Here is a 27,784-nt window from a genome sequence, read left to right as displayed (position 1 = left end):
ATAGCTTACATGCTCAAAGAGGTCTGAGACCCATAAAAGGTTAAGAACCATCCAACCCTTCAAGTCCATCTGGGCACTACTGATACACAAACTTCTCTGCCAAAAGACAGTGACCAAGGGGAAAGCTAGCAGCATGGTGGACTAATGCACTGAGAATGACCGTACTTCTATTCTCAGACATCAAAAGTTATCCACCTTAGTTACGTGGGAAAAAAATTTTTTTAAACCTAGTTATTTTTTTAAAAAATCGCGAGATGTTCTATTCCCCAATCACGGGACTTCCAAGCACGTGGGAAAGCCAAAGTAGCAGGACGCGGGCCCTAAGACACCTTCCCGCCCTGACGGAATTGGCTGAACCGAGCTCCGCCTTTTAGATTTGCCCGAGAGAAGCCAGCTAACACTTTAGGAGTCCACGCCGGGTTTTCAAGCATTAAGACGGAAGTAACTGCGAGCCGGAAGCCAGGGCCTTCGCAGGGAAAGAAGTGGGGAGGGGGGAGGAGGAAGACTCAGGGTAGGGATGGCGGCTCAAATTCCAATAGTGGCGACCACTGCCACTCCGGGGATAGCCCGGAACAGCAAGAAGAGGCCAGCCAGTCCTTCCCACAACGGCAGCAGCGCCGGGGGATACAGCGCCAGTAAGAAGAAAAAATCGGCCGCTTCTAGCTTTGCGCAGGTACGCTGTCACTCCACTAACCTGCGCGTGCCCGGTGGCCGTGCGGGGCGGGACGTGGGCTTCTGCGCGGGGCCGTGAGAGGCGGAGCGAAGGAGCGCGCTACGGGGTGGGCGCATGCGCAAGGCCAGGCTAGTTAGGGCGCATGCGCTGGGCTTTGTGGTCTCGCCTCTTTGGTAGGTTGGTCCTTGGTGCAGATAAAACCGTTTTAGGCTCCAGCAAAGTTTTCAGCAGAGGAGTGGCTTGGTTAGATAACTGTTGTCTTGGTTCTTGTATTTTATTTAAAGTAATATAAGAGCAAAGATGGAGTGTGTTACTGTGTCTTTTCTAGCCACATGGTGTGGCATTGTTCACCCAGAAAGATGTTTTAGGGATGTTAACGGGCCTGTCGTTTCTCCCACTGGTCATTAATAGTGTTTCACCCCGCTTTAAAAAGACTTTATTGAGGCATGACTTGCATACAGTAAAATGCACAACAGGATACAGATCAATGATTTACGTGTATACACTTATATGGCTACTAGTCAGATGAAGATAGCATTTACCTTTCTAGGCACTACTGTCTTCCCTCCCTGTCAGAGGTAACCACTATTCTGACATTTCTTGCCAAATATTGTTTTTGCATTTTTGAACAAAATATAAATGGACTCACACACAACATAATATTCTTTTGGGTCTGTTGGGGTTTCTCTGTAAAACTGTTTTTGAGAGTCGTTCATTCATTCATGATATTACCTGTATCAATATATCTGGTACATTGTGTAAATATACCACATCTGATGGACATTAGAGTTGTTTATGGTTTTTGGCTTATATGTATAAGCTACTCTGAACATTCCTCTACAAGTCTGTGTAGATATAGGCTTTCATTTCTCTTGGGTGAATGGATAGTAGTAGAATCACTGGATCATAAGATAGACACATATTTAACTCAAATTGTTAAACATCATTTTCCAACATAGTTGCACTGTTGTGCATTCTTAGCAGCAAAGTATGAGAGTTCTAGTTGTTCTAAATCCTCACCAATACTTGCCATCGTCCCCCTTTAATTTTAGCCAATCTGATGGCTCTGTAGTTGTATCTCATTTTTGTTTTAATTTTTGTTTTTCTGATTACTTACTACTAATGATATCAGCCACCTTTTCGTATGCTTGTTGACCATTCCTGTATCTTGTGAAGTGCCTGATTTTTTCTAATTGGGTCTTTTAAAAAAATTATTAATATTTAGGAGTTCTTTATATACTCTTGATTGTAGTCCTTTGCCATTGTGAGTACTTTCTTCCAGTATGTGCCTGATGCATTTTGATATTCAACTGTGCCAAGACTGAGGAATGTAGTCAGTACCTAGTGTGAGGAATGATTGTTTTGACTCTGAAGGTAGCATTGGTCCACTTCCCCTATAGCAAGCTTCAAAGAGTAGTCAAATGCCTTCAGGATGCTGGAAATTCCCAGTAACCCAACTTGGTGGAAATCACAAGTCTGGAGGCCTTAGTGCTCTCGCTGAGAGGATGGGCTGCCTCAGTACTCCCTGTGGGTCTTCTCCATGTCAGCAGCCTCAGCAAACCCTCAGGCTGGAAAGAATAGGGCATTCTCTGGCATAGTGAATTCTGTTGTCTTTGCTGTCCTTTTCCCAGCTGGCGTTTAACTAATGAGGTATAGTTACCCTACTTCCACTCTCAGTATCCCATGAGGAAGGAAACAACTTGGCTTCTGTTTCCAGAGAGGAGTCTTAGATATTTTTTTTCCTGCTCTACCATAGCCTTCCATCCTGGTTCCCTGTTTCACAGCATATGCAGGCATTAGCACCGTGCTGCCCAGAGGGCTGCCTGGAATCTGTCTGAGGTGACCGTTACCTACTCGTATGTCCCTTGCTCAACCTTTCTGTTCTGTTTCAGTTCAGTTCAATCAGCAAGAATTTATTGTATGTCTGTTATGTCCCCAGCATAATGCTTAAGACATTTCAAAGGATTATAGCTTGTCCCTGTCTTCCAAAAAATCTCCAAGGAGAAGAGAATGTTCATATATTGTATTAGTTTTCTATTGCTTTCGTAACAAATTACCACGAATTAACGACTTAAGTGACCTATTTATTAGTTCATGGTTCTGTAGGTCAGAAGTTGATTCATCGTGACTGGTTTGGTTCTCTGCTCAGGCTATCACAAAGCTGAAATCTGTGTTAGCTGGGCTGGTTTCTTGTCTGGAGGCTCTGGGGGAAAATCTTTTTCTCAGGCTCATTCAGATTGTTGGCAGAATTCAGTTTTTTGCAGCCGTAGGACTGAGGTCCCTCTCTCCTTGCTGGCAGTTTGCCACTGTCCTGGATTCCTTGCCACACGGCTTCCTCCATCTCCAAAGCCAGAAGAATTTTTCGTGCATCGAATCCCTCCCATGCTTCAAATGTTTCTGACTTCTCCTGTTCCTGACCCCTGCACCCAGATTTAAAGGGTTAAATCTGTGATTAGGGCATGCCCACCTTGGAAATCTCCTTTGTTTAAGGTCAGCTGACTTGAGACCTTAATCATATCTTCAAAACCCCTTCACAGTGGTACCCACATTAGTGTTTGCTTGAATTACTGGAAGACGTGTGTGTACACCAGTGGTCAGGATTCTTCAGGGCCATCTTAGAATTCTACCTATCACATATATGAAATAAGTAGGGAAATATAGTGATTTCTAACCATGTACCAAAGTTGACTACAGTATTCTCTTGTGTTGGTGCCCTAATATGGCGGGACGTAGGAAGATAAGGACTCATGCAGGCAATGATAGAGGCGAGGTAGGGAGGAAGAGGGACTTGAGGTGGACTTTGAAGGGTGTTGGGTTTGGATGGGGAGGGCCTTCCAGGGTGGCAGCTGTACACAGGTATCAGATGGCTCAAGGTTTTGTCAGTGGGAAATGAGTGTTTTTTATATAAATGATTGAATTTTTTGAGTTAAAAGGGACTTTACAGATCTTTCATCATCTAAATTTCCATACTTCAGTAGTTAGCTATTTTGTCATATAAAAAAAATAGTGTCTGTAAAACTTTCATGGGATTTAAAAATTTACAAGGGATATTTACATAGATATTAGAATGCTGTTTGAAATTGGTGAAGTAATTTGATGGATTCTGAAGGTGGGTTTTAATTTCCAGAATGTACATTCTGTTTCCAAAGTAAAATTGAGTAAATAGATGAAATGTAAAGGGCTTTATGCTCGGAAGGTCTCAGGAGTTGAAGGAAATATTTTGGATCCAAAAGTATTCTGATCAAAGCATTTATAGTGGTCTCCTTTACGTCAGTCCTAGGAAATAGTATTAAATAGTTTAACAGAGCTAAAACAATTCTGTTTTGTTATTTCATCAGATGACTCTAGTTCAGTAGAAATTACTAAGTGTTTATGCTTGCTAAGTTGTACAAACTGTCACAGAATTACAATTCTGTGTTTGGATTTATATTTTCAGTGTAACTAATGTAGTTATTGATCAGTAATGTCATAATCTGGAAAGTGTCCATCTCCTATCCATTCTGGTTGTGATACTTTGAAAATGATTGGTGTTAACTTGGGCTGGAGAACAGATACACTGTGCTAAGGTGAAGGAAATCATGATAAATAATAATAGTTGATATTTAATGGTCTTTTACTACATACCAGGCACTGTTCCAAGCACTTTCTAAGTACTGTCTCATTTAATCCTCAAAACAACCTTCTGTGAATTGTTATTCTACAAATAAAAGGACAGGAGCATAGAGAGTTTAAGGAACTTTCCCACTTGTCTGCCACAGCTGACAAGTGGCAGAGTCAGAATTGGAACCCAGGTAGGCTGTCTGGAGTCCACATTCTTTTTTCTTGACTGCCTCTTGATATTGGTCTTGTCAGTCTACCTTAGAAGGTAATTACATCTCTGATGTAACCAAATCCATGGTGCAGAGAAATGTTTCTTGGGGGAATTTTATTAGCTCAATATAAGGCGTTTTAGACTTTCAAAATGCCTATTCACGTTGATAAAATCTACAGGCTAGGGTGAACTCTTTGAATCTAGAATACTGTTAGATGTAAGTGGACATTTGATTTTTCAGTGTTAAGACAAAAGACATTTATTTCTCTGCTTTGTAATCAGACAGAATGTCCAAGTTATCCTTAATTCTGAGTCAGTTGTGCAGGCTACTCTCTGGAGAAACGAAGCCATTTGTTTGGGCTGCGCAGTTGGGTAGCAGTAAGGCTTCACTCACTTGTCTCAGTCCGGGAAGGCCTGGCTTTGATAGCATGCCAGGTTCCTCTTCCCTGGGGCTGACATCAGCTGTATTAGTGCTAAGTGTTATGTTTTTCCTCTTCTTAGCGTGCGCATGTCTCGGTGTGGGACAGTTTATCTCGTAAAGTCTCTTAGTGTTACAGTGGTGTAGTGATATGGAAACTACATCATATTAGGTTTTATTTTATTGCATCCCTGCCTCACAGACTTAATCGTCCTTTTGACTGAAGGTCTGTCCTTCTCATACCGTCACTGATAGACACAGGAATCTCAGCTCTGCCGAAGCCCAGCAGATGGGAAGAATGAGGGCGCAGTAACGTGGAGGGCGGAGTTAAAGAGGAAAGAAAAGCAGAAAACCCAGTTCTGGGCCCTGAGTGGGGTATTCTTTTGGAGCCTGGTCAGAGGGAAGAGGGCCCTGACTGTTTCAGAGGAAGTGCAGCTCTGGACTGATGCAGCTCACTGCACCTCAGGACGGCTTCCTTTCTCTGCCCCGTCTTCAGCGTGAGTCCTCAGTGGGGCTCTGGCCTGCTGACCAGGGACGAGAAGAGGATGGAGTGGCCACACGAGCAGAGCAGGAGAGGTTGGTTTTGAAAATGAGTGCATGAGTACGTCATCCTCATTCCCTGACTCTTCTCCAGCATGCCACCTGGAATGGTGAGGCCGACTCTGGCCCTCTCTTCCCACCACCTTGCCCGTCCTCTCGGCAGATGCACCTGCCGCATGGTGCATCCTGTCTCCTGGCTGAGCTCCCGGACCTTCCAACCCAGAAGGACTTGGTGAGGTGCCTGCTTTTCTTAGTGGCTTCTGGGGCAGCACTGCCTGCCCAGGTCTCAGTGAGGCATTTCTACCTGTCAGTGTTCTCCTGGGTCTCCCAAGGCCTGAGAACAGCCTACGTCAGAAGAATGCCCTGTATTCCTTCCCAGGATTTCACTGTGCCTTTGACCTTCTCCACTGGGAATCAGAGAAGAGACATGAACAGAAAGGGGAAAATGTAGTGTGTCTGTCAGTAGTTCAGGCAAAGAGATAAAGCTAATGCCACTGCTTGAGGATGGCAGCACCGTGAGCTGGGTGTGTTCTGTGGATGGTTCTGTAATAACCATGGAGGCCTTGGGGCCTGGTTCTTCATTCCCTTTGGCATCTTCTCTTTGCTTCTGTAGCAGTTCTGTTTGTTTATTTTCTCCCAGATGGAAACAACATTATATAAGTAGTTTTTCTTTATGAAAAACTCAATACAATCGAAACTGAAAATGTGTCTGGCCCCAGGAAATCTCTTTCACATTCCGCCTGTTTTCCCTGAGTTGTCCATAGCTGTCCTGGTTCTTCTGTTCTGATGGGATGCTCACTGCGTAGGGTTGTTATTCTCTCTCTCACTTAATTTAGGTCACCCTGTAGGCCCAGCCTCATGAAGCCCACGCCTATCGGCCTTTCCTCCCTGAGGAGTCTTGTGGTACACCCTTAATAAATCGTTAGATTCCTCGGGAGAATGGCCCCTTCTAATACTGGCAGGTGACCTGCTTTCCTCCTGTGCCTCCCGGCCAGCGGGCCAAACTCCCTCCTTCTCCCCTGTGTGGCCACCTCTGGAAAGAGCAGGTGACTGTCACTCTTTTCGACCTGCATGCCAGCTCCGGCTTCCTCCTCAAGTTCTGTGGAGCTCCTGGCTCGTGGGTTCAGGTTACCTGTACAAACGGGTAACCAAACTGTTTTTCAGTGACTGCACCCTGTTACATTATCTCAAGCAATGTATGAGGGTTCTCATTTCTCCACATCCTTGCCAATACACGTTATGTTTTTGATTATAGCCATTTTAGTGGGTGTGAAATACCTAACATCGCTGCGGGTTTGATTTACATTTCCCTAGTGACTAATGATGTTGAGCATCTTTTCATGTGCTCGCTGGCCATTTGTGTATCTTCTTTGAAGAAACGTTTTATTGAAATCTTTGCCCTTTTAAAAATGGAATTATTTGTCCTTTTGTCGTTGAGTCATAAGAGTCCTTTATATATTTGGGTTAGTATTATTTATTTTGTTGCGCAAACTGTCTAGATTTGGCTAGTGGGAACTTTTCAGACTGGCTCCTGTTGCTTTAACATACCTCCATCATTTTTTGAGTGCTGCTAATGCACTGAGTTGTGTCCCCCCAAGATTCATATGTTGTAGTCCTATCCCTCAGTACACCTCAGAATGTCACTGTATTTAGAGCTAGGACCTCTGAAGAGGTATTTAAGGCTAAATGAGGTCATAAGGGTGGGGCCCTAATCCAATATGACCGGTTTCCTTATAAGAAGAGGGAGAGACACCAGGGAGGCACGTGTACAGAGGAAAGGCCATGTGAAGACACAGTGAGGAGATGACCGTCTACCAGTCAAGGAGAGAGGCCTCGGGAGGAATCAAGCCTGCTGGCACCTCGATCTTGGACTTCTAGTTTCCAGAACTGTGAGAAGAGACATTTCTGTTGTTTACATCACTCAGCCTGTGCTACTTTGTTATGGCAGCTCTAGCAAACTGATACAGTAGCTTTTCCTACTTTCTGGTACCACAAAGGTCATCTTATACTTTCCTGTCCCAGCCCGGGAATCAGCCATTTTTTCAAGGATCACTCGTTCTTGGAAAATATTATTTAGAAACCAAGGTCTGAACAGTGATGTGCGTATTGTTCATTGCTTCCAGCCCTGTCAGTGGAGAGAACTAGGAAATAGAGGTATGTGTGTATAACAACACGCCCCCAACACACACAGCTCTGTATCGTTTCTGTGTTTGTCTGTGTGTATGTGAAAAACCCTGAGTTCATATTGAGAACCTCTGAAAGCGAGGTTCGTTCTAGCTTTCCCTCATTCCGTATTTACTTCATCTTAGAATACATATAGTGTCAGAATTACTAGCCTGTACCCTTGTGAGAAACAAACCTACCAATTGTTTATGGTTCTTTTGCCTTTAACCTTAGGTTATATTGTCAAAACACTGTGTTTAAAGTGACTTCTCCCTTCCTCCCCTTCAGTGTGGTTATTCTTCATTCCAAATGCAGTTAGGTTGATTTGGTTTCGTTTGTATTTCATTTTCTCTGTCTGCTTGCTGCATCCTTATTGGCTTTATTATTATTAATTATTTTTGTATGTGAAACTTTAACATGGTTCAAAAGGGCAAAACTCGACAAAAGGTTCTACATAGAGAAGTTTTACTGCTCTCTCTTCCCTTCCCGTCTCCCTGTCCTTTCCACCCTCTTCCCTTGTGCCCCAGAGGTCACCAAGCCTAGTTGTTTCTGAATTATCCTTCCTATGTTTCTTTGCGTTGGGTCCCTGCATCCCACCCAGAGACGATTCCTTACAGTGAACTCCTGAGCACATACATCGTAAATATTGACGCTGGCATTTAGTTATTTAGCCACGCTATCTTCTCCCTTAACTCCAGTCACTCGGTCAGTTAACCTGTCAGTGAGGATTTGGTACTTACTCTGTGCCAGGCAGGGGACAGAAGACTAAGCCATAGAGTGAAGCAGATGATTTGTCCCCTCTGTGCTTTCTCACTCTCTGACTTTCCTCCTCTAATCCACTCACCTGTCTCCTTTGTCTCTCCTTCTTCTGATCTGTTGTTCTCTGCCTATTTCAAAAGTTGCTGCGTTTTCATTGACTAAGACATAAATACAAACTATCAATCATATATCCAAATTATAATAGATATTACTCAACACAAAATAGTCAACACAAAATAACATTGACAACCGGTTACTCCAGTAACATTGGTTAATGATTAAATGTGATGGGAAAAATCAAATCTTCCTCACCATTGGGCCCCCAGGACACATGTACCTGGCAGAAATGCTGTGATCATGAGGGAAAAATCACAAGGGCAATAAAAGTTATGTACAAAATGCTAAGTCTAATTTTTGTTGTAAAATTAAATCTGACATGGACCCATCCAGATGAAAGTAATTTTGGTGAAATGTATATAAAAATGGAAAAATTGAATACATTTTGTGCTGTATAGAAAATGACTCAATGGATTTTTCACCAGAAAATACAAAATACAGGAAAGAGGGAGAGCAAGAGGCGAGGCTAGAGAGCGGCTCAGAATTTGTTCCTACTCGCTAGGCCGGCAGGAGCCAATGACCAGTTGTAAGTATGGGGGTGCAATCAAGCTTGCACTTAAAAGATCGTCAGTGACTGCTGTAGAGAATGGAGTGGACAAGACGTGCGCTACAGAATCACTCTTCTGAAGCTTATGCTGAGGAAAGTGCCACATAAGGGCAAAGGACTGTGGGAGGGAGGAGTGGGTAGAGAGAGGGAGGGAGGGAAGGAAGAGAAGAAAGACATCACTTGTGGCTACAGATGGTAGGAAAAGGAAGAAAAATTGGAGGCCTCTTAGTTCTTCGTGAGCTGACATTTGAGCTGGGTCTTGGAGGGGAGAAAGGTTAGGAAAGGACCGTGAATGGACTCCTTGGCTGGAGTCCAGGCCCATGTACAGAGACCCTGGAATGGAGTCTGGGCAGATGTGTGAGAAGACACTGTTCCGAGAACTGTTGAGCAGAGTGAGTGGTCCCTGTTTCTCCCGGTCTCCTTCCTCCCACAGGGATGGTGGAGTGGAATATACACACACACACACACACGCACACACACACACACAACCAGATCTCTCTTACACTGCTGCTGGGAGTGTGAGAGTGCAACCATTTAGGAAAATTATTTGGCAGTTTCTTATAAAGTTAAACATATGCTTACCCTATAACCCAACCATTCCATTGCTAGGTATTTACCCAAGAGAAGTAAAAACACATGTCCACACAAAGGCTTGTACAGATATTTCACAGCAGCTTTATTTATAATAGCTGAAGACTGAAAATGACCTAATTTCATCCATAGGAAAATGGATAAAAAATTGTGGTACGTCCATACAGTAGAATACCATTCTGCTGAGTAGTATACAAATTCAGTGAAACGAACTACTGATCTAAGCAACAGCATGGAGGAATCTCAGAAACTTTCTTCTGAGCTAAAGAAGCTAATGTGGTAGACACCAGAACAGTGTTTGCCCCTGAGGGTGGAAGGTATTGACTAGGAAGAGGCATGAGAGAACTTTCTGGGATGATGCCAATGGATTACACAAGTGGAAACATGTGGCAAAACTCATGAAACCTACACTTCAGATCTGTGCATTTCGCTCTACTTAAATTATATATCAATAAAGAAACAGTTTATTGCAGTCTGGGAAGATTGGAAATTGCGTTACAAATCAGAAGTGGTTTCTTACTATTTTGTTTGTTTTTCCGTTGTGATTGTTAGCTTCAGAGGTGTTTTTTTTTTTGTCTTAAAGCATATTAGCCTGCTTGTCAGAGCTCTCCGGCCACAGCCAGCTGACCCTCTGGTTTCCTCGCCCTCTGTTCTCCTTCCTCAGAATGCCCACGTCCTGTTGTGCCCTTTAAGCAAACGAGCTCTCGCCTGGTTCCTGTAGCTGATGAGACCCTTAAAGGGGCTGGACCTTTTCTGTCTTAATGTTTCAATGTATATAGTTCAACAAGATCAGCAGGAACAGGGTCCGCATGGTGTCATGGAGAGCCTGTTTTTTTCTGTAAATTGGGGATAAATAGTACTACCTTGTAGTAGTTGTCAGAGTTAAATGAGCCAGCTCAGGTAGACGTATCTCTATGCTCAGCACATCGTGGGGCCAGAAAGCATGACAGCTGGGGTCCTGGCTGTCTCTCCTGTGGCCTCTGCACAGCAGCTGCTGCTGCCACTCTGGTGTGACCTCTGTGCAGCCACCTGCTGAGGCTCTGGACACACTGCCTTCCCTCAAGTGTCCTGTGGTATCGTCTTATGTCTCGTTGAGAGCTGAGTTAGGGAATGCATCTAGAAGAAACTGACTTCCTACTATTCCTATTATATTTTAAGGGTATCAGCATGGAAGCCATGAGTGAGAATAAAATGGTGCCCTCTGATTTTAGCACAGGACCTATGGAAAAAACTGCTAAACCTTTGCCATTTAAGGATCTCAACTTTGTGGTAAGCATCTAAGGTATTTTATAAATAAAAAACCAAACCGCCACCCCTTGGCTTCTGATTGTGCTGGCGTGCAGCCCAGGTGGCACGGCTGTCCCCTTCTCCATCAACCTAGTTGCCACCCTCTCTGTCATGGGCTGTTGTGGGAGGGGTGGAGGCAAGAGAAAAGGGCACTTCCTCTAAGTAAATCTAAGCTATTGTGCAGTGAAGTAGAAGTAGCACAATAGCTTAGATTTCTTCCTTTTGTTCTCGTGGGATATAATAAATGAGTGATTCAGATTACACCATTAAAAGTTCATTTTTCATTAATTAGTTTTAAAAATACAATATTGCCAGTGCCTGCAACAGACTTTGGTATTCTTTTCCATTTTATTTTGTCACCTTCACAGGACAAAAGAAAACAAAAATTTCCAGAAGTCTTGCCTGCCATGATTGTGCCTTACTTAGGTTTTCCAGGATCACCAGTAATTTGCAAGGCAGAGACTTGCCCTCGGAAGGGCGTTTAGGGATGTGGTCATGAGTTTAAATCTAACTTTGTGGTAAATTCATTTGAAAGTAACGAGAAATTCATGAGTGAATTTTATAAAGTTAGACCCAATAAAAGATGGGATTTTTTATGTGAATGTAAAAAATAATAATAATAACCTTTTATTTCTACTCCACTCACTCACTCAGTCACTCATGGGTTTTGACAATCCCAAAGCATTGCTTTTTATAAGTAAGGTTAAAGTGTACAATGTAATAAGTAAGATTAAAGTGCACAGTGTAATACATTTTTTTTAAAAAGCCTTAGGGGTACAAATGATTGCTGACAGAATGAGGGTTATGACAGAGTGCAGTTAGGAATAAGCATAAATGTCAGATTCTGAAATGTCAGATTCTGAAATGGTAGTTTCCATTGATTTTTGTTTCTTCTAATCCATGCTTTTAATTCGAGCACTCAGGCCATGGTGGTGCAGTAGCTGGCAAGAAGAACAGAACCTGGAAAAACCTGAAACAAATCCTGGCTTCTGAAAGAGCATTGCCGTGGCAACTGAATGATCCGAACTGTAAGCTGTCTCGAGCCTTCTGGGAGTTTATAGTGTTCAGACTCGTAACTTCTTATAACAGACCTATATCATTGTGTTTGCATGAATGTAGGAAACAGTTTTTAGCTTAGGAATTACATAGTGCCATCAATACAGGGAAATAATGTGTACATTTGCTCATAACTTGATTAGTGTTGAATCTGTTTTGTCTTGGAGGTGTGGTTTTGAGAGTCACTGTTAACATTTCAATCTGGAGAAATAGGTCCTGATGTGATAATATTGGTGTTTCTGTTTGACAAACTTATTCAGACGTCTGCTCTTAAACTTTGTGTCCAAGAACAAGGTTGCCCAAGATTTAGGAGGTTTTTTACTGACCAACTTATAGGCCAGTTCTGTTTTTCTCTCTGAGCCGGTGTTTTTCAGAGTAAACGCTTTACGCGGCAGTATTTCCAAATCTGTGTAAAGCACTGTTATATGTTCTGTGCAACTTCATTGGAAAGTACAGGTAAAAGTCTTCACCTCCTGTCCCACTACACGTCTTTCATGGGGTGACTCAGACGGCTGACAAGTGAGCTAGTCAGTTGTGTGGGTGTGGACCTTCCAGTGTCTGGACGCTCAGATGCAGGCAGTGGGTTGTTTGGCATCTCATCACTGTCAGCCCATGTAGCCCGAGACAGTAAGAGTGGCTTGTGGGCAGATGAGCTGTCTATTGGTGGTTCTGGGTAGAGGGTCCCTGGGGCCAGGGCAGAGCTAGCTCTGGAGCCTGTACTTGGTCTGTGGCATACTGCATCATTTCCCCCAGAGAACTCTGTGAGTGCGTAATCATAAAATAAAATTTAGATGAAAAGGGAAGGGATCTGAATGTTTTAAAGCCACTTTAGTTAGCTTCCTTTTCTTTCTTTTTTCCCCCTCCAGACTTCAGTATTGATGCTCCTCCGTCCTTCAAACCAGCTAAGAAGTATTCTGATGTGTCAGGTCTTCTGGTGAGTGTAATTACATGTCAATGTCTATGACATTGAATTGAAAGGAAGATTTCACAGTACTGTCTGCTTAGACAGTGTTGAATATTGACCACCATGGGTCCTGCCTGGAGCCTGTATACTTTGAATAGGTAGTAGGTTTGTGCTGAAGCGTTCATGGATTTATTTTAGAGTGGCTGCCCCTTGGGTCACCCATGTGGGCAACCTGGAGACTGGATTGCTCCAGAAAGCAGGAGACCCAAGTTTCACTTCCTCTTCCTCTTCCTCTGCTTGTTAACTATATGAAAGATACACACACACACACACGTATATGTATACTTACATATGTATATATATATACACGTTATATGTTTCATGTATATGTTAACTACATAAAAAAAACAATTATTTCTTTTTTACTGCTCAATGTTTAAAAACTACCTGCAATTTAGAGATGATTGTATTTTTTTAAAAAATATTTAAACTTCTCTAAAGAGGCACTACGGTAAAGGTAGAGATTTTCAAACATATCTTAAGCACCAGAACCCCCTTTGCAAATGAAATCTTTTACAGAATCCCCTGGAGTTCACTTACCCACCGTGGTCCCTTGTGGATCTGGTCCTCTGTTCTTCTCCCTACTCCCCACCACAGTGACCCCAACGTGCTTCTGGGGAACACAGTTTGAAAACCAGCGGTATAGTTGGGTGAATAGGACTTGGGCAAGTCGCTGAACCTCGAAAACCTGAGAGAGCCTCCGTTCTTTCCTTTCTGAATGTAGATGAAGGGTGGAACTTGCAGTTCGCCTTCTTCCTCCTTCTTTATCACTGTTCAGTTTGGAAGATGGGCTTTTTTCCATAACTATAGAAATAATGAGTCATTTCACTTTTAAAAATTCATCCACATCATTTAAATGCTTTACATTTTTATGAAAATATGCGACTCCAACTTCTGTAACAAACTGACTAACTTAATGGTACACATTTTACATTGGGAAGGATTTCAGTTTTTATTTTTGAAAATAGTGTTAGTTATACTCTGAATTAGTCATAGATTTAGCTTTTCCTCCAGAAAGCACACACTCCTCGGTATTCTACAAACTTTTTAACATAGATCCTTAAAACACAATGATCCTAAAAAATGATAGGGAGAAGAAGTGCTATAAAATGGCCTGTGTGTGTGGTGGGTTCTGGCATCCATTCATGGCATGCATCTCCTCTTAAAGGTCCCCTGAGGGGACTTCACCTTGAGAGAAATGTTGTAGCCTTATGCTGTCTCCTGTCTACTATCTGAAAATAGTTGCCTCATATACTTGACCCTTTTTAATAGTTGCAGAAGAGCTAGCTTGCCACCAGTTACTCTCTTATGACCCAAAGTGGAAATCCCTCCCTGTACCATTTTGCGCTGAGTTTGTAGAAGCTCAGTTGATGGCTTCTACTTGGAAGGTGCGCTCTTGGATGGTAGCTTTATCCTTACCATTATCAGGCAGCTCACCTGCTAGTGCAGTGGTTTTCCCACATGAGGAGGCCTGAGACGCATCATGAGAAGCATTGTTCAGGCCCCTTTATGCCATCGGCAAAGGACTTGTCATGTTATACATAACCTAAAACCTCCTGCCCCACTGTATGTAGAATTAAGAAATTCTGAATATACAAAGAACTCTACCAAATCATTGAAAGAAAATCCCATAGAAGAATTGGCTAAAAGGATATGAATATACAATTACAAGGAGGAAATACAGATGACCAATAAGTAGATGTTGAACCTCACTATTAATCAGGAAAAAGACTCATCAGGTAGGGAGTGTCACCAACACAGAGAAATGGGTATCCTCGTACATTGCTGTTTTGAGGTGGGAATCTAGAATATATTGGTATGGATTCTTCTGAGGACTATTTCACACTACCTACGGGGACAAAAAAGCAAAAGCCTATGACCCAGCAATGTGCCTTCTAGGCAGCTCCCTAGAGAAATAGTGTCTACAAGGAGCTTCATGCAGAAATGCTTCTGAGAAAACGTGTTAGCAAAATATTGGAAACAACATAAAGGTCAATCAATGGGAGGGGGTGTTTTCATACTCTGCTGAGAGCTTGATGTATATGTTAACAGCGCGGATAAACTTCTAAGATGTATTATTTACCGAAAGGTGCAAAGCAGTATAGGCTGCATGATAACCACCTAAGTAAAAATCAACACACACTCACGAAAAAATACAGGGTCATTTCCCTGGTGTGTTCACATACGTGTGTGAGGGTGTATATAAACAAGGTCTGGAAGGGTGCCCACCTAGCAATGGTTTCCTCAGGGAAGGCAAAGGACTTTGGATGGTAGACAGTGGTAGAAGGGGACTTGAGTCTTACTTATAATGTTTTCTTTTTCTAGAGGAAAATATATTCATCTGTTAACTTGTATAAATTAAAGTTACGCAATTAAAAAATGAAGCCTAGCTCATATTTACGCTGACCACTGGTTCCCAGCAGGCCAAGTGACTGTTTCCCCTGTGCTGGGCATGGCAGGGAGGTATGCGGGGGTCACCCCTGTGTGTAGCCCTTGTTTCAAAGCTATGGAAAGTATTGTGGCTCTGGGAGAGATGGGGGAGCAGTGAACACTGCCTGTGACCCCGCCAGCGAGGGAGGCCTGAAAGCTGCTGCCTGCCCTCCTGGGAGGCAGCCTTTGTTTCATTCAGGCTCCAGGGCTGGAATCCGGAGGAGGTTCTGACTGCAGGAGTGCAGTTCTTTACTTGTTCAACTCTGTGGTGTCACATGGTGTCCTCCCCTCTGTTCAGAATACTAGGTCAGGTCCAGTCTGTGCAAGTTCTTGTTGGTGACCTTTTGGTTGGTGCCACAGTATCTCTGTATTCTGCATTATTTATTCTAAGTCGCCTTGGCAGTGAGGTCTGAACTTGGGCAGGCTGGCTCAGCACAGCTTGGTGGTGGGAGTGAGGCCGCCACAGGAATGGAGCCTGCTGGCCTGATTCCTATATGGAGACTGGCTGATCAAAGCCCGCTGCACGTGCCTGCGCCCCTGCTGGGAAACACAGGGCAGCTCCCCCGCCAGCTAGCTCATCTAACTGCCTCGTGGCCAGGAGCCTCCAAAGGGACTTGTTGCTGTTTCTCTATTGAAGCCTTCCTTTATATTACTGTCATTGAAGGAAATGTGGTACAGGAAGGCAATATCTAGATCAAGCCAAAGGATCACAGTTTTATTTTATTATAGAGCTTTAATCAATCTTAGTTTTTTAGAAATAACCCCCCTTCCTGACACGCATTCGGATGTTAAATACCTACGGAGGTCCCCAGTGACGGAGCTGAAGACTTTAAGAGTATGAGAAACCTATGACTCAGTTCCCCTCAGCTCGTTGCTTCTTTAGTCCCCTCCCTGATTAAATCACAGTGTAGCTGCGTCTCGGTCCACAGAGATGACCAACCTCAGAGCAGACAATCCACAATGGAGTAATTGGACGTTATCTGTCTAGACTTTAATGGCATCTTTTATAATTTTTTTAAAGGAGCTCCAAATGACTCACTCTCATGTTTTCTGCTTCAAAATGTGCGGAAGACATGTGCCTTGAGGTATATAGTGAGTGGATTATTGTCTCCACTCTGCACATGGGAAAACCAGACCAGAAGAGAATTTTGATACGGAAACAAGGTCTCTTTTCTGTGATGGTCCTGATTGTCCATTTGTTCGTTCATTCATTCATCCATTCATTCAACATTTGCTGTGCAAACACTGACTGAAGGCCCACTGTGAGCTTTGCATTGCACTAGGAGCTGGGACCAATGATAAGCACACCACAGGCTTCCTGCCTCAGGAAATGCAAGTAAAAGCAACGGAGATAGCATTCCAAGGGAGACACATATGGTGAGGTGACAGCTGACCGTGAGGGAGGTTCTGACCTCCTGTGGGGAGGCAGATAAGGCTTCCCTGATGATGGGACTCTGGGAGCTGAGTCCTAAAGGATAAACAGGTGATTACTGAGCACAGTGGGCCGGGCTGGGGGCCCCTCCCAAGGAAAGGGCAAATGGGGCATGACAGGAGGGAAGGGCTTAGAGCCAGGGTAGTTGGAACCAGCGAGTGAGGACATATGGGAGTGAGGACATGTGGTGAGGAAGAGGCTCGGGAAGGAGGAGGGCCGGGCCTGCTGGTAAGGACTGAGGAGCCATGCTGAGGACTTGGCCTTTGTCCCGAGAACAGAGAAGAGCCATTGGGAGGTTTCATGAAGAAAAAATGAGCAGAAGTACAAGTAGCAAAGACAACCCTGACTGAAGTTGTAGGATGGCCATCCCTTCCAGTGCAAGAGTGGGTATGGGTGGCCAGTCCAGCACTGAGTGAAACCCAGGAAGCCGTGTAAGTGGCAAGGGGAGGGGCTGGAAGAGTGGAGAAGAGTGTGCTGGGAGCAGAGAGGGTGGCAGGGAGGGGCAGGTGTGCCAGCGTGCCTGGAGGTGCCTCTCCCTGCCTTGGGGAACAGATCTGGAACTTTTGTTTGAAGCAGATGGGAGTTTGAAGGCAGGGATCGGAGGGATGATCATCATGAATTCAATTTTGGACCTGTTGCTTGTAGCCCTTGAGGCAGCAACCAGAAGAATCCTAGTGTCTGATGTAGTTATTCCTCTTCCTCCCATCCATACACTGAAGTATTTCTCAAGTCTGGGAAGATGAACAAGTTTTTGCCAAAGTGAGCAATTTAGTGTTCTTGGTGACAGAGTAAGACATGATGAAAATATATTATTTCACTGTCAGTAAAATAGAAAAAAAAAAATTTAAACTTGAACTTAAAATATTCCTCACCACCACCACCACCACCACCAATTCTCTGCCCTTCTCTGTGCCTATTTCCCACCCAGGCGAACTACACTGACCCCCAGAGCAAGCTTCGCTTCAGCACCATTGAAGAGTTTTCCTACATTCGGAGGCTGCCATCTGATGTTGTCACAGGTTACCTGGCCCTGAGAAAGGCCACAAGCATCGTTCCCTGAGCCTTGAGAAGTGAAGGTGAAGTGCAAAACTGTTTCAGAAGCAGACTTTGGACTCATGGTTTTGTTTCATGGAAACAAACTCATTCTGCTGTCAATCTGGAAATGTCAGTGTTGTGTCTTGGAAAGAATGTTTGGCTTTAATTTAAGTGGGTTTTTTTTTTCCTCTCTATGATTTTCCTCCAAGTGTGATATTTCCTGTTGAGTTGAATTATACTTCATTTGTTGCCTCACGTAAAGTTGTTTGACAAGAAAATACAAAATTGTGCTTTTAATTTAACCCAAGTACATCCCCGAATTTTGGCTTCAAAGTTGTGCACTCTCTTATAACACATTTAAAGTCTCTGTAATGAATCCTGACAACACGGCTGGATTATTCCTGGTCCTAGTGACTCCCTCTTTCGAGCATAGTTTTTCTCTTTGATCAGAATGCTTGGAAGAAGCCCAAGATTGGGACTGGAGCAGAAAGGGCTGCGTAACTCATCTTGTCACACTGGGCCGGTCCTCTCGCCCTGTACCTCAGCCTGAGAATCAGCCTCTCCTCCTAGCCTCCAGAACCAGAGGGATATGTGTCTGTTATTTAAGTCACCCAGTCTGTGGCATTTCGTTGCAGCAGGCCAAGCTGACTAAAACCGATTTCTGGAGGTGTGGATACAAACATTGACACCCTTTCCGAGAAGGGCTTTTGTCCTGATCCAGGACGCGGCCCTTTGAGCAAAGCCTGTTCCGGAATGACAGTGTTTGCTCCCCCATCCTATGGAAAGTACTCTGGGGCCAGAAGGAGAGTGTGGAGGTGTGCCCCAAGCCTCTCTGAGCCCTACTCTCCCAGTTCTTTAGGGAAGACAGTGGAACCAGACCTTGGGGTGTCTGGGCCAGAACTGCCTCTACTTTGGGGGGTTAGGCACCCAGGTGCCTTTTCTTTCTGAGAGAAAGCCCCTTCTGTACCCCCACTCCAGGCTTAAAGAAAAACAAGGCTGCGAGCAGCCAGCTGGGCAGGTGGCAGCTGCCCGGAACCCGGCTGCCTTTTCTCCAGACGCAAAGCAGCCCCTGTGTTATTCAGCACCTCAATATCTAGTGGAAAGTGCTGGAGGGGTGCTGTGTGACTTCCCAGCCCCACAAAAAGGGACTGAGGTGATGGCAGGAGAGGTGGGGAACCTTCCCTAAGCCCGTGAGCACTAAGGCATTTGAGCCTCTGGTGCAGGGTTCTCAAACCCGAATCAGAATCACCTGAGGCCTTGTGGTGACAGCCTGGGAATCTGATCCCGCAGTCGGGGGTGGCCCCGGAATTGGCACTTCTCCCAACGGCGCTGATGTTACTGGTCCAAGGACCTCACATTAAAACCCACAGCTGAAACTGAGTTCTCTGAAAGACCAGAGGCTGCTTGGGTGCCTCTCGCCCCTGCACCTCCTGCCAGCAGTCAGCCTAGGAAAATGCCCCCGTTTCCCTTTTGGTGAAATGGAGTAAGTGAGTCAAGAGCCCTTCCTGCTTTGCTTCTACATTCTATGATACAATGAAAACTTGGGGCAGGTGCACTTTTTTCCCATTAAGGTCCCCCAAATTGGATAGAGCCCCACTGACACTGTTCTAACTCTTGACGGCTGACTGCCAGGTGCTACTTCAGACCTGCCTGTTCAGTCTCCTGGGCCAGGATCCAAGATGAAAAAGAATCTCTGCCCTGTATATGTCCACTGACTGTTGCCCCTGCAGGCCTCTCAGAGTTTCTGGGCGTGTGTGTGCTGGGAACCCTCTTTCAGAGTCACCTGGGACTCACTGAAATGCAGAGTCCTGGGCCACACATTGTAGACCTGACCTATGCAGGGAATGGGGCCCAGGCATCGGCATTTGATAAATACCGTGAATGTGACTCACAGAAGTGTGAGAACTGCCACTTGCAGGCAGAGGGGAAGCACGTGTGCCGGACACCTGGCTCCCTACTTTCCTGTTCCCCTGCTGGGCTGTCCTTGCCAGTCTCTTTTTGACAGAGAACTGAGTTCCGAAGGTCAGGTCATTCCACTCACCCCCAGCAACAGGGGGCCTGAGCTGAGCCAAATTAAACTTCAAGCTGTGACCGGGTCCCACACTCAGTCCTCCTACAGATTTTGGAACAGGCGGGCAATCTTGTGCTGCAGCTGCCCTTGCTGGCCAGGCCTGAGCCAGCGGTTCTCAGCCCTGGCTGCACGTTAGCTTCACCTGTGTTGGGAAGGAAGCAGGGGATTCTGATTCAACCGGCCTGAGCTGGGGCCTGGGCAGAGTCTTTTTTAAACTCTCCAGGTGAGTCTTACGTGCAGCCAGTGTTGAGAACCCTTGCTGTAACTACAAAGAGTATTTCACATAGGGTATGTTTTCTTCACAGATCAGCTGGCTGTTTCCATCTCAGGACCATGGGCAATTTGGAGGGGGCGGGTGTGTGTGTGTGTGTGTGTGTGTGTGTTTAGGATTCCTTTTTACACAGCCTCCCAGCACAGCAGTAAATATGAATGCCACTAATGACTCCTTCCTCTTCCATCCTTACCCCCTACCTTCAGTCAGCCCCAAATCCCCTCTTCTTTTCTCACATTCCCCTTCCATCTGCCCTGTTCCTACTCAGCTTCAGGAGCATGTCACTTCTTGCCTGGACATTTCAGTGTCCTCCTAACTGCTCTTTCTGATAGGCGGATCCCCACCCCTCTACTTTCCCTTATGCCATCAGAGGGCCTTTCCACAACTTTGGATGAGAACTTGACTTTGCCCATCATGGCATATCTACTGGTGATTCTGTCTCAGACACCTTGTTAATTCTGGCATTGGCCTGTAGGATCCAAAGGATAAAGTCAGCCTCTTAAAAGAGAAAACAATTAGCTGAGAAACCAGATTGTTTCCTTAAGACGAAACTGAAGTCCAATCTGCTGTAAGTGGAGTTGAACTCTTTCTCAATATCTGATACTTGTCTTCACTTTAAGAGGAGAGCAATCTATTATTGGTGTAGGGACAGAGTCCCAGAGAGCAGTTTCCAGGCTCTCACCCTCACATGGCAAGGTGCTGGCTTGATTATTAGATGGCCAACGGCTATAACTAGTTGGCCATCAGCTGTAACCAGTTAGCCATTAGCCACTAATATAACTGCCGTGGCTACCCTGGCAAGGGAGTTGGTTAGTTGGTTGGCAGAGAAGCAGATGGCAGGGTGTGGGTCGTATGGCTCCTGCTTCCTGTGTCTCCAACCCAGCCGCCAGCGAGAATATAGTGGTATGACTCCCCTATCTATGGCTCCGTGGGTGTTCCTATTTGGCCTCACCATATTCTGCGTTCTGGTACGAGGAGTGGGAGCTGAGACCCCGCGTGGCAATTGGGCATAGTTTAGAACTGCCTGTCATGTTGGACACATGCTTTCCAGAGCGTGGAGCAGTCTGTGTGGATGACTGGGACCCATTTTGCCCCCATCTCCCAAGTTAAAGTATGCATGCATCTGGATTTTGAATATATTTTGTAATTGGGCCTAAAGAGTTTTCAATGAGGAATCTCTCATTTTTGAATCCCTGGCCATTGGAGACATCAGTCACTTGATTCTGTTTCTAATGACTTATAACTGTGAGTTGGGAGTGCTTAGCTTAGTAAAAATAAAGGGTAAAGAAAGAAACCAATGGAGTCTGAAGTAAATAAACCTGACAAAATTGGACAGATGCTTTGGGAAGAGATTAAAAATGATGTCCTTACAAATGCATGAGATGATTAGTGTTATTTAAAATAACGTTCTATCTGATAGAAATGTGTGGGTCCTATTTGGATCCTGATTCAAACAAAAAAAATTTTTGAGACAATTGGAAATTTGATATTTGATGATATTTAGGAACTTTATGGATACTTTTAGTTGTAAAAATGGTCTGATAATGTTAAAAGATTCATATCTTTTAGAGACACATACTGAAATATTTATGGATGGAATGATAATATCTGGGATTTGCTTCAGGATAATATGGGAGAGAGGAAGTGGATGGGAGTAGTGTTGAAACAGATTGGCTGCGAGTCAATAATTGTTGAAGCTGAGTGATGGGTACACGGAGGTTCATTATACTATCCTACTTACATATGTTTGAATTTCTCCATAATAAAAAGGTTTTTAAAAACATGTGATGTTTTTATTTCTAAACATTGTGATGCATTTTTTACCTGAAAGTGGTGGTCTGCATTAGCTTGAAGTGGCTTGTGGAAGCTAAAAGTTTGAGAAATGCTGCCTGAACAGTATGAGGTCTTGAATAGAGGGAATACCCGTGCCTAAAGCATTTCACAAAGAACGGGTTGAAAGAAAACAACCACAAGGCAGGTGAAGTTGCCCCCTTGATGTTCTTAACAGAGGTCTTCATGTGTGTTCTGTTGGCTGTAAGAGTATTTCCTGTGTAGAGGTAGACATGGGAGTGGAGAGGCCAAAAGTTTCTCCTGGGTTATAAAGAAATTGTGCTAGAGTTGGTTTGGGATGCATTAGAATGACTGATTATGGTTTGAGAAAATACCTGTAGATCAACTTCCTGATAGAATCTGCAATATTTTTATATCTACACAGAGAAGGAAATTAGATCATCAAAGAACTAAGCACATGGACAAACTGGTTTGGTTCAAAGAGTTGCTTTCATTGAATTTCATCTGGTTTATGCTTTTGTGCTTATATTAAGAAATTGCATTGAGAGAGGTGAGGAGACACAGCCCTACAAAAATCCTTATTTTATCTGTTGTAGAAATAACGCCCTAGAGCCCTGCAGGCGAGCTGCTTGGTTTGGCACCCAGACATGGAGACTGATAGCTTAGGTTTTAATCTCCTTTTTACAATTGACTAACTCTCTGGTCTTGGGCAATTACTAACTTGCTCTCAAATTCTCAGTTTCTTTATCTGTAAAATGAACATCATAATAGTATCCACCCCACACGATTGCCAGGATCAATTGAGAAAATGTCAGAACAGCATTTAACTCAGTTTCTGGCCAATGTGCCCAGCAAGTGTAACAATGATCACTCACTTCTCTCTGGTCTCTGTGTTAGAAAGGTGGATCTTTTCCTGACTTACTGGGAGACGTGTACCTTCCATCTGATTTTTTTTTTCTCTCTTTTCTATGGCTCCTAGGACAGTTAGATCCAAATTTTCAGCCTACTTATAGTAACCAAATAACATCATCTGATCGACATTTCCGTGTGCGCCTCTCATTGCTGGCTCCATCAGCTTCCCCTTGTCTTCTTCATTGCTTATTTTGGTCATTTTTCCATCCTTCACTCTGTATTTTTATAAGCTGGCTCAACGTTTTTATGCAGCACGGGAGGGAGTAAATAAATAGCTAAATAAATAAGTGATCTGTGACTAAGCCCAGGGGAAGAAGAGAGTTGAGGACTCTGATAAATGAGCTCCTCTAGAATAAGAGGGAGAGGAGGGGCCAATAGAAACCATCTACTGGACCTCTTCAAAGTCATTATTGCTTTATGCCTTCCTTGGTATTCGTCATGTAGGCTACCATTTGTTTCCCTGTAATAACAGGCCATCAAACCCTTCTAAAAAGGGTTGCCTGTTTGTTTGGGTGACAGGGTTGGGTATGAAAATAGGGCCCCTTTCATCCCACTGCAAACACAGAATCCCTGGATTCAGCCTGGTTTTCTTCCATGACTCAGTGGCCTCTGTCCACCATGTGTCCAGCTGCACACAAAGCCTTTCCTGGGAAGAGGCAGTGTTTTCCTGGCTAACAGGATGCTGACTGCTGCCAGGCACACAGTGTGCACCCAACACGCTGCCCTCCTCCACGCGGGTCAGGAAGATGAGTCACCTCCACCAGCCCAGGTGACTTGGAGCCTCAGCTCTTTCCAGTGTGAATGTAGAAGGGCATGGCCTGCGTTTTGCAATGTGGAATATTGCTAGGGCTTTCTTCAGGAATCCAACCAAGGGCTTGGTGACTGATATCTCCCCTCATAACAAGTGGGGAGGAAACTGCTAACTAGAGATAAAGAGGAGAGTGTTTCTGGTCTTTTCAAAGAAAAAGTCCCTCCAGAGACATTATCAGACCTTGAAAGTGAAATGTTCCGTAAGTACACACACATTAGTGCAATTCCCCCAAACTTCTTGCTTGCCTGTCTGGAAGGTTTCATAAAGGAACAATAATCTAGTATTTGTACCCATTCATTACCATTTTCTCTGAAATTCGATGCTTCCATTTCTTTGCTTATGGAGTGGCAGAGGGCCAATCGCTTTTGTCTCAGCCTCAGAGGAAAACGTGGCTACGGGAGCCAAGGAGAAAGCCAAGACAGAACATTCTAGGAATGGAATGTATAGGTGGGGATTTTGGGGTGCACGGTGGGTCTGGGACAGCAAAGGTAAACTCTCGTGGTAGCAGTGCCTGGACCAGGGCCCTTCCCAGAGAAAAGGGGGCTGAATCATGTGGACACTCTGTCAGAAAGCTGGTTTCCTAGGCCTGCATTGACGCTCATCTTTTATTTGTAAGAAGCCTTTTATTTATTTGTTTGCCTGTTTTGCCTTTTTTCTCTATGCAAGTAGGAAAAAAACACACCCACTATACAAATATTCACATTTAAACATGAAAAAGCAGGTATGTACTATATTGCTAAGTGAATAAAAAAAATCACAAAACCATAGGTCAACCCCAATTTTGTAGTAACAAAAAGATCAGTAAGGATGTGAAAGGATTCCTGCCAAGGAGTTAATCGTTGTCTCCTTTGGAGAAGGGAGTGGATTTGGGGTAGGAGTAATGAAGAAGGGAACTTACACTTTTTACTCTGCAATCTGGAATTTTTGGAAAGAGCACGTAGTAATTTTAAAAGAGCCAAAAACTCAATTTAGGCGCTCTGGATTGGGAGTATATACTTTTCAGTGGAATTTAGGCTTGTCCTTCAGGTTGGAGCCTCCCTCCCAGTGGCCTCGGTCTATGGGGAAAGCCTCCCACCCTGCCCTGTCCATCACGACACGGGACCTCTTTTTGTCCTGCTCGGTCTCAGGGAAGTCTGGCTCTTCCTGACAGCCCAATGACTGCACCTAAAGGCGTGCAAAGCATCGTCCCCCCGACCCCCACCCCACTATATTCTTTCCATTGAATACTCACTATAATCCTGTGAGGTAGATATAGCAGCGTGTCCACTTTACACCTGGGGAAACTGAAGTTCAAAGGGTGAAGCAGCACAGCTGCTAGGAGGCACGGAGGGCAGTGAGCCAGGTCCCCTCCATCCAGCACAGGGTTCCTTTCAGCCCGTACTTCCTTTGGCAGGAGAAGGTTGGCTTGGAGCTACCTTAGGATGGTGAGAAGGAACACAGAGATGCAGCCAGGATGTAATGTGAGAATGCTGAAATTACCATGCAAGTGCACGTTCCCATGGGGCACTCTGCAATGGTTAACTTCATGTGCAACTTGGCTGCGCCACAGGACCCACATATTTAGTTCAACACCAATCTACATGTTGCTGAGAGGGTAGTTTTTAGATAAGATTAACATTTAAACCAATAGACTTTGAATAACGCAGGTTACTCTCCATAATAGGAGTGGGTCTCATCCAATCAGTTGAAGGCCTTAAGAGAAAAAGACTGAGGTCCTCAAAGAAAAGGGAATTCTGCCTTCAGGCTGTCTTTGGACTGGTTGTAACATCAGCTCTTTTCTGGATCTCCAGCCTGTTGGCCTGCCCTTCAGGTTTCAGACTTGTTAGCCCCAAAATCGCGTGAGCCAATTACTTAAAATACATCTCTCTCTCCATATGCACACACACACACACACACACACACACACACACACACACACACACAGACGCGGGTGCCAAAAAATGTATACACATGACTTGTATTCATCTTTTGTTATCGGTATATGTTGAGCATTACAATTTCAATACATTTTTTTTTCCTTAAAATGTGCGTACATTTTTGGCTCCCTCTGTATATACACATCCTATTGATCCTGTGTCTCTGGAGAACCCTGACCGATACACTTTCTCTAAAGGAGAAGACGGAAGACTGGGTGGACACATTTATTTTAAACTACCTTTCACTGGCATTCACCTGACAGTGAAGCTTGTATATCTTACATGTTTCGTAAATATTTAATTGAAAACCATACATAGCTAGACTAAAAATGCTCGATGGCTTTGCCAGATGTGATTTTTATTTAAACTATTGTTCCCTAATAGGTCATTGAATCTAATGGAAAGGAACAGAAATTATCTTGATTAAATTGGGGGAGGGAGGGTAGGAGCAGTGAGAGGTAAGATGCCTTCCATATCTGAAGATTCTTGACCCATCATCATTTCAGAAACTGTAGGTTTTGTCTTTTAAATCAGAGTAAATGGGGCTGGCAGGGCCTGAAGAAGAGCTGTAAGTCAGGTGCTACTGCTTCTCCTCCCCACCCCAGACGCCCTGGCCTCTCCCTGTGCAGGTCCTGTTCTGTCCACACACACCCCTCACCATGGAGCCAGCATGAATCTATTTAGATGTTTTGCCTAGCAGCATTTGCATGGGGAGAAGAAACCAAAGAAACAACACCCAACAGGGAGCATCATTGCATCCATTTTAACCATGAAGGAAGCAGAGGCTCAGGGTTGTCGGGCAGTCTGCCCAGGGCTGCACAGGAGTTGCGGTCTGAGCTGCTCATGAGGCTGCTCGGAAGGAGAAAGGTGTCTGGGAGGATGGGCCCTGGCTTCTCTGGACTCCCCATTCACCAAGACTCACCACTTCTTCAAGAGCAGATTCAGGCGAAGGAATTGAGACTTTACCTCCTGGCTTCACCATCTTCAGAGCTACGTCCTGGATATGGAAGACAATTTCTTAATTCCTATTTACATTTTTGACCTAATGTCTCCTTTCAAATAACTTGTGTCTAACACAACATTTCATTTCCCACAATGTGGCAAGCTCATTCCGCGTTCCCTATCACTTGGAGAGTTCCCTTATCCTCAGCACTTGGCTTAGCAGTGACTTCCTCCAGAAAGCTTCCTTGTCCCTTCCCTACCCTGCATTCCCTGCTGTCCGCGGGCTCCATGTTTGTTGCTTTGCATGGTCAGCAGGCCGAGATCTTTAAGGACAAGGAGCCTGACACCGGGCAGTGTCTGACACCCGGTAGAGCTTGGTGAACATTTGTTGACTAAACCATGGCGATAGCAGAAGTGCGTAAACTAGAGAGCGTTTCATTTTTATAGGGGAAAATCACTAGACATTACTAATTGTCTTGCCTGATACATAATGGGTATTCAATGTTTATAGAATAATTCTTAAAAGTGAGAGGGGTTGTGCTCAGAATACATTACCCCCCGACCCCGACCTAAATTATACTGTCAGGATACTAGGCAGTGTCACTGTCATTTCTGGGTAAAAATGTCAATGGCCATGAAGAGAATATTTTCACTTCTAACTTTTCCTCCCATAAGTTTCCTAAAACCATTGGCATTCCTTGTTGCTTACTTAGAATCTAGTAATTAATACAAAATTTATCCCCAAATTATGTATTATAGGTATTTTAAACTTGAAATTCAATATGACATGAATCCAGGGGTCTGCCAATGTATCTTATTTAAGATAAACAAGATCCACCTGGTCTCAAAATTTCTGGTCAATTGAACAAATTCAAAATCGCTGGGTTTAGACATTTGGCATCACCCTGTTGTTCATTTTTTCATTCATTCATCCATTCCTGGGGGGAATGGAGCCTCCTGCCATAGGACGGTCAGTAAGGTGGTCAAGGAGGTAAGACGTGGATGAGCAAGAAAAACGTCAGCAGTGTACTGACTGGTGGCTGGGAATGCAAGGACCAAACCTAAAAGGACAGTTGATTTTTGTCAAAATGGTGTAATAGTCAAGGAAAACTAGGTAACAATAAGTATACAAATAATGTAGTAATTCGGCGTGGGGTCCAGCAGGGATAGGATAGGCTAGAACTCGAGAAAGACGAAGAAAAGGAAAGGAGATAAGTATGGAAATTTTTTTTTTGGATAATAAATAG

At 44.3% G+C, this 27,784-nt stretch overlaps 1 protein-coding gene and 1 long non-coding RNA gene across 3 annotated transcripts in view; one reads left to right on the top strand and one right to left on the bottom strand.

The window, feature by feature from the left end:
• The first annotated feature begins 345 nt into the window (after nt 1–345).
• Nucleotides 346–21,948, top strand: INO80C (INO80 complex subunit C). The gene is made up of 5 exons (XM_019740839.3): nt 346–673; nt 10,778–10,888; nt 11,823–11,934; nt 12,829–12,896; nt 17,717–21,948. The coding sequence occupies exons 1-5, from the start codon at nt 518–520 to the stop codon at nt 17,846–17,848; spliced, it is 579 nt and encodes a 192-aa protein (XP_019596398.1). The 5' UTR covers nt 346–517; the 3' UTR covers nt 17,849–21,948.
• Nucleotides 13,425–27,784, bottom strand: part of LOC109452097 (uncharacterized) — a 44,996-nt gene continuing 30,636 nt past the window's right edge. The window contains exons 2-4 of one of the 2 annotated variants that reach the window (XR_012498767.2): nt 26,518–26,592; nt 24,911–25,094; nt 13,425–13,730 (exon numbers count right to left, since the gene is read on the bottom strand). This is a non-coding gene — a long non-coding RNA (uncharacterized LOC109452097). Of the gene's footprint in view, nt 13,731–16,838; nt 17,520–24,910; nt 25,095–26,517; nt 26,593–27,784 lie in introns of those variants that run through there. The other variant, XR_012498768.2, reaches the window with a different exon arrangement.

Source organism: Rhinolophus sinicus, chromosome 4 (genome assembly GCF_057876585.1).
Source record: "Rhinolophus sinicus isolate RSI-liver-muscle chromosome 4, RSI-T2T, whole genome shotgun sequence".
Classification (NCBI taxonomy): Eukaryota; Metazoa; Chordata; class Mammalia; order Chiroptera; family Rhinolophidae; genus Rhinolophus; species Rhinolophus sinicus.
Note: the sequence above shows the minus strand (reverse complement) of the source record. Positions and strands in the feature narration are given on the sequence as shown.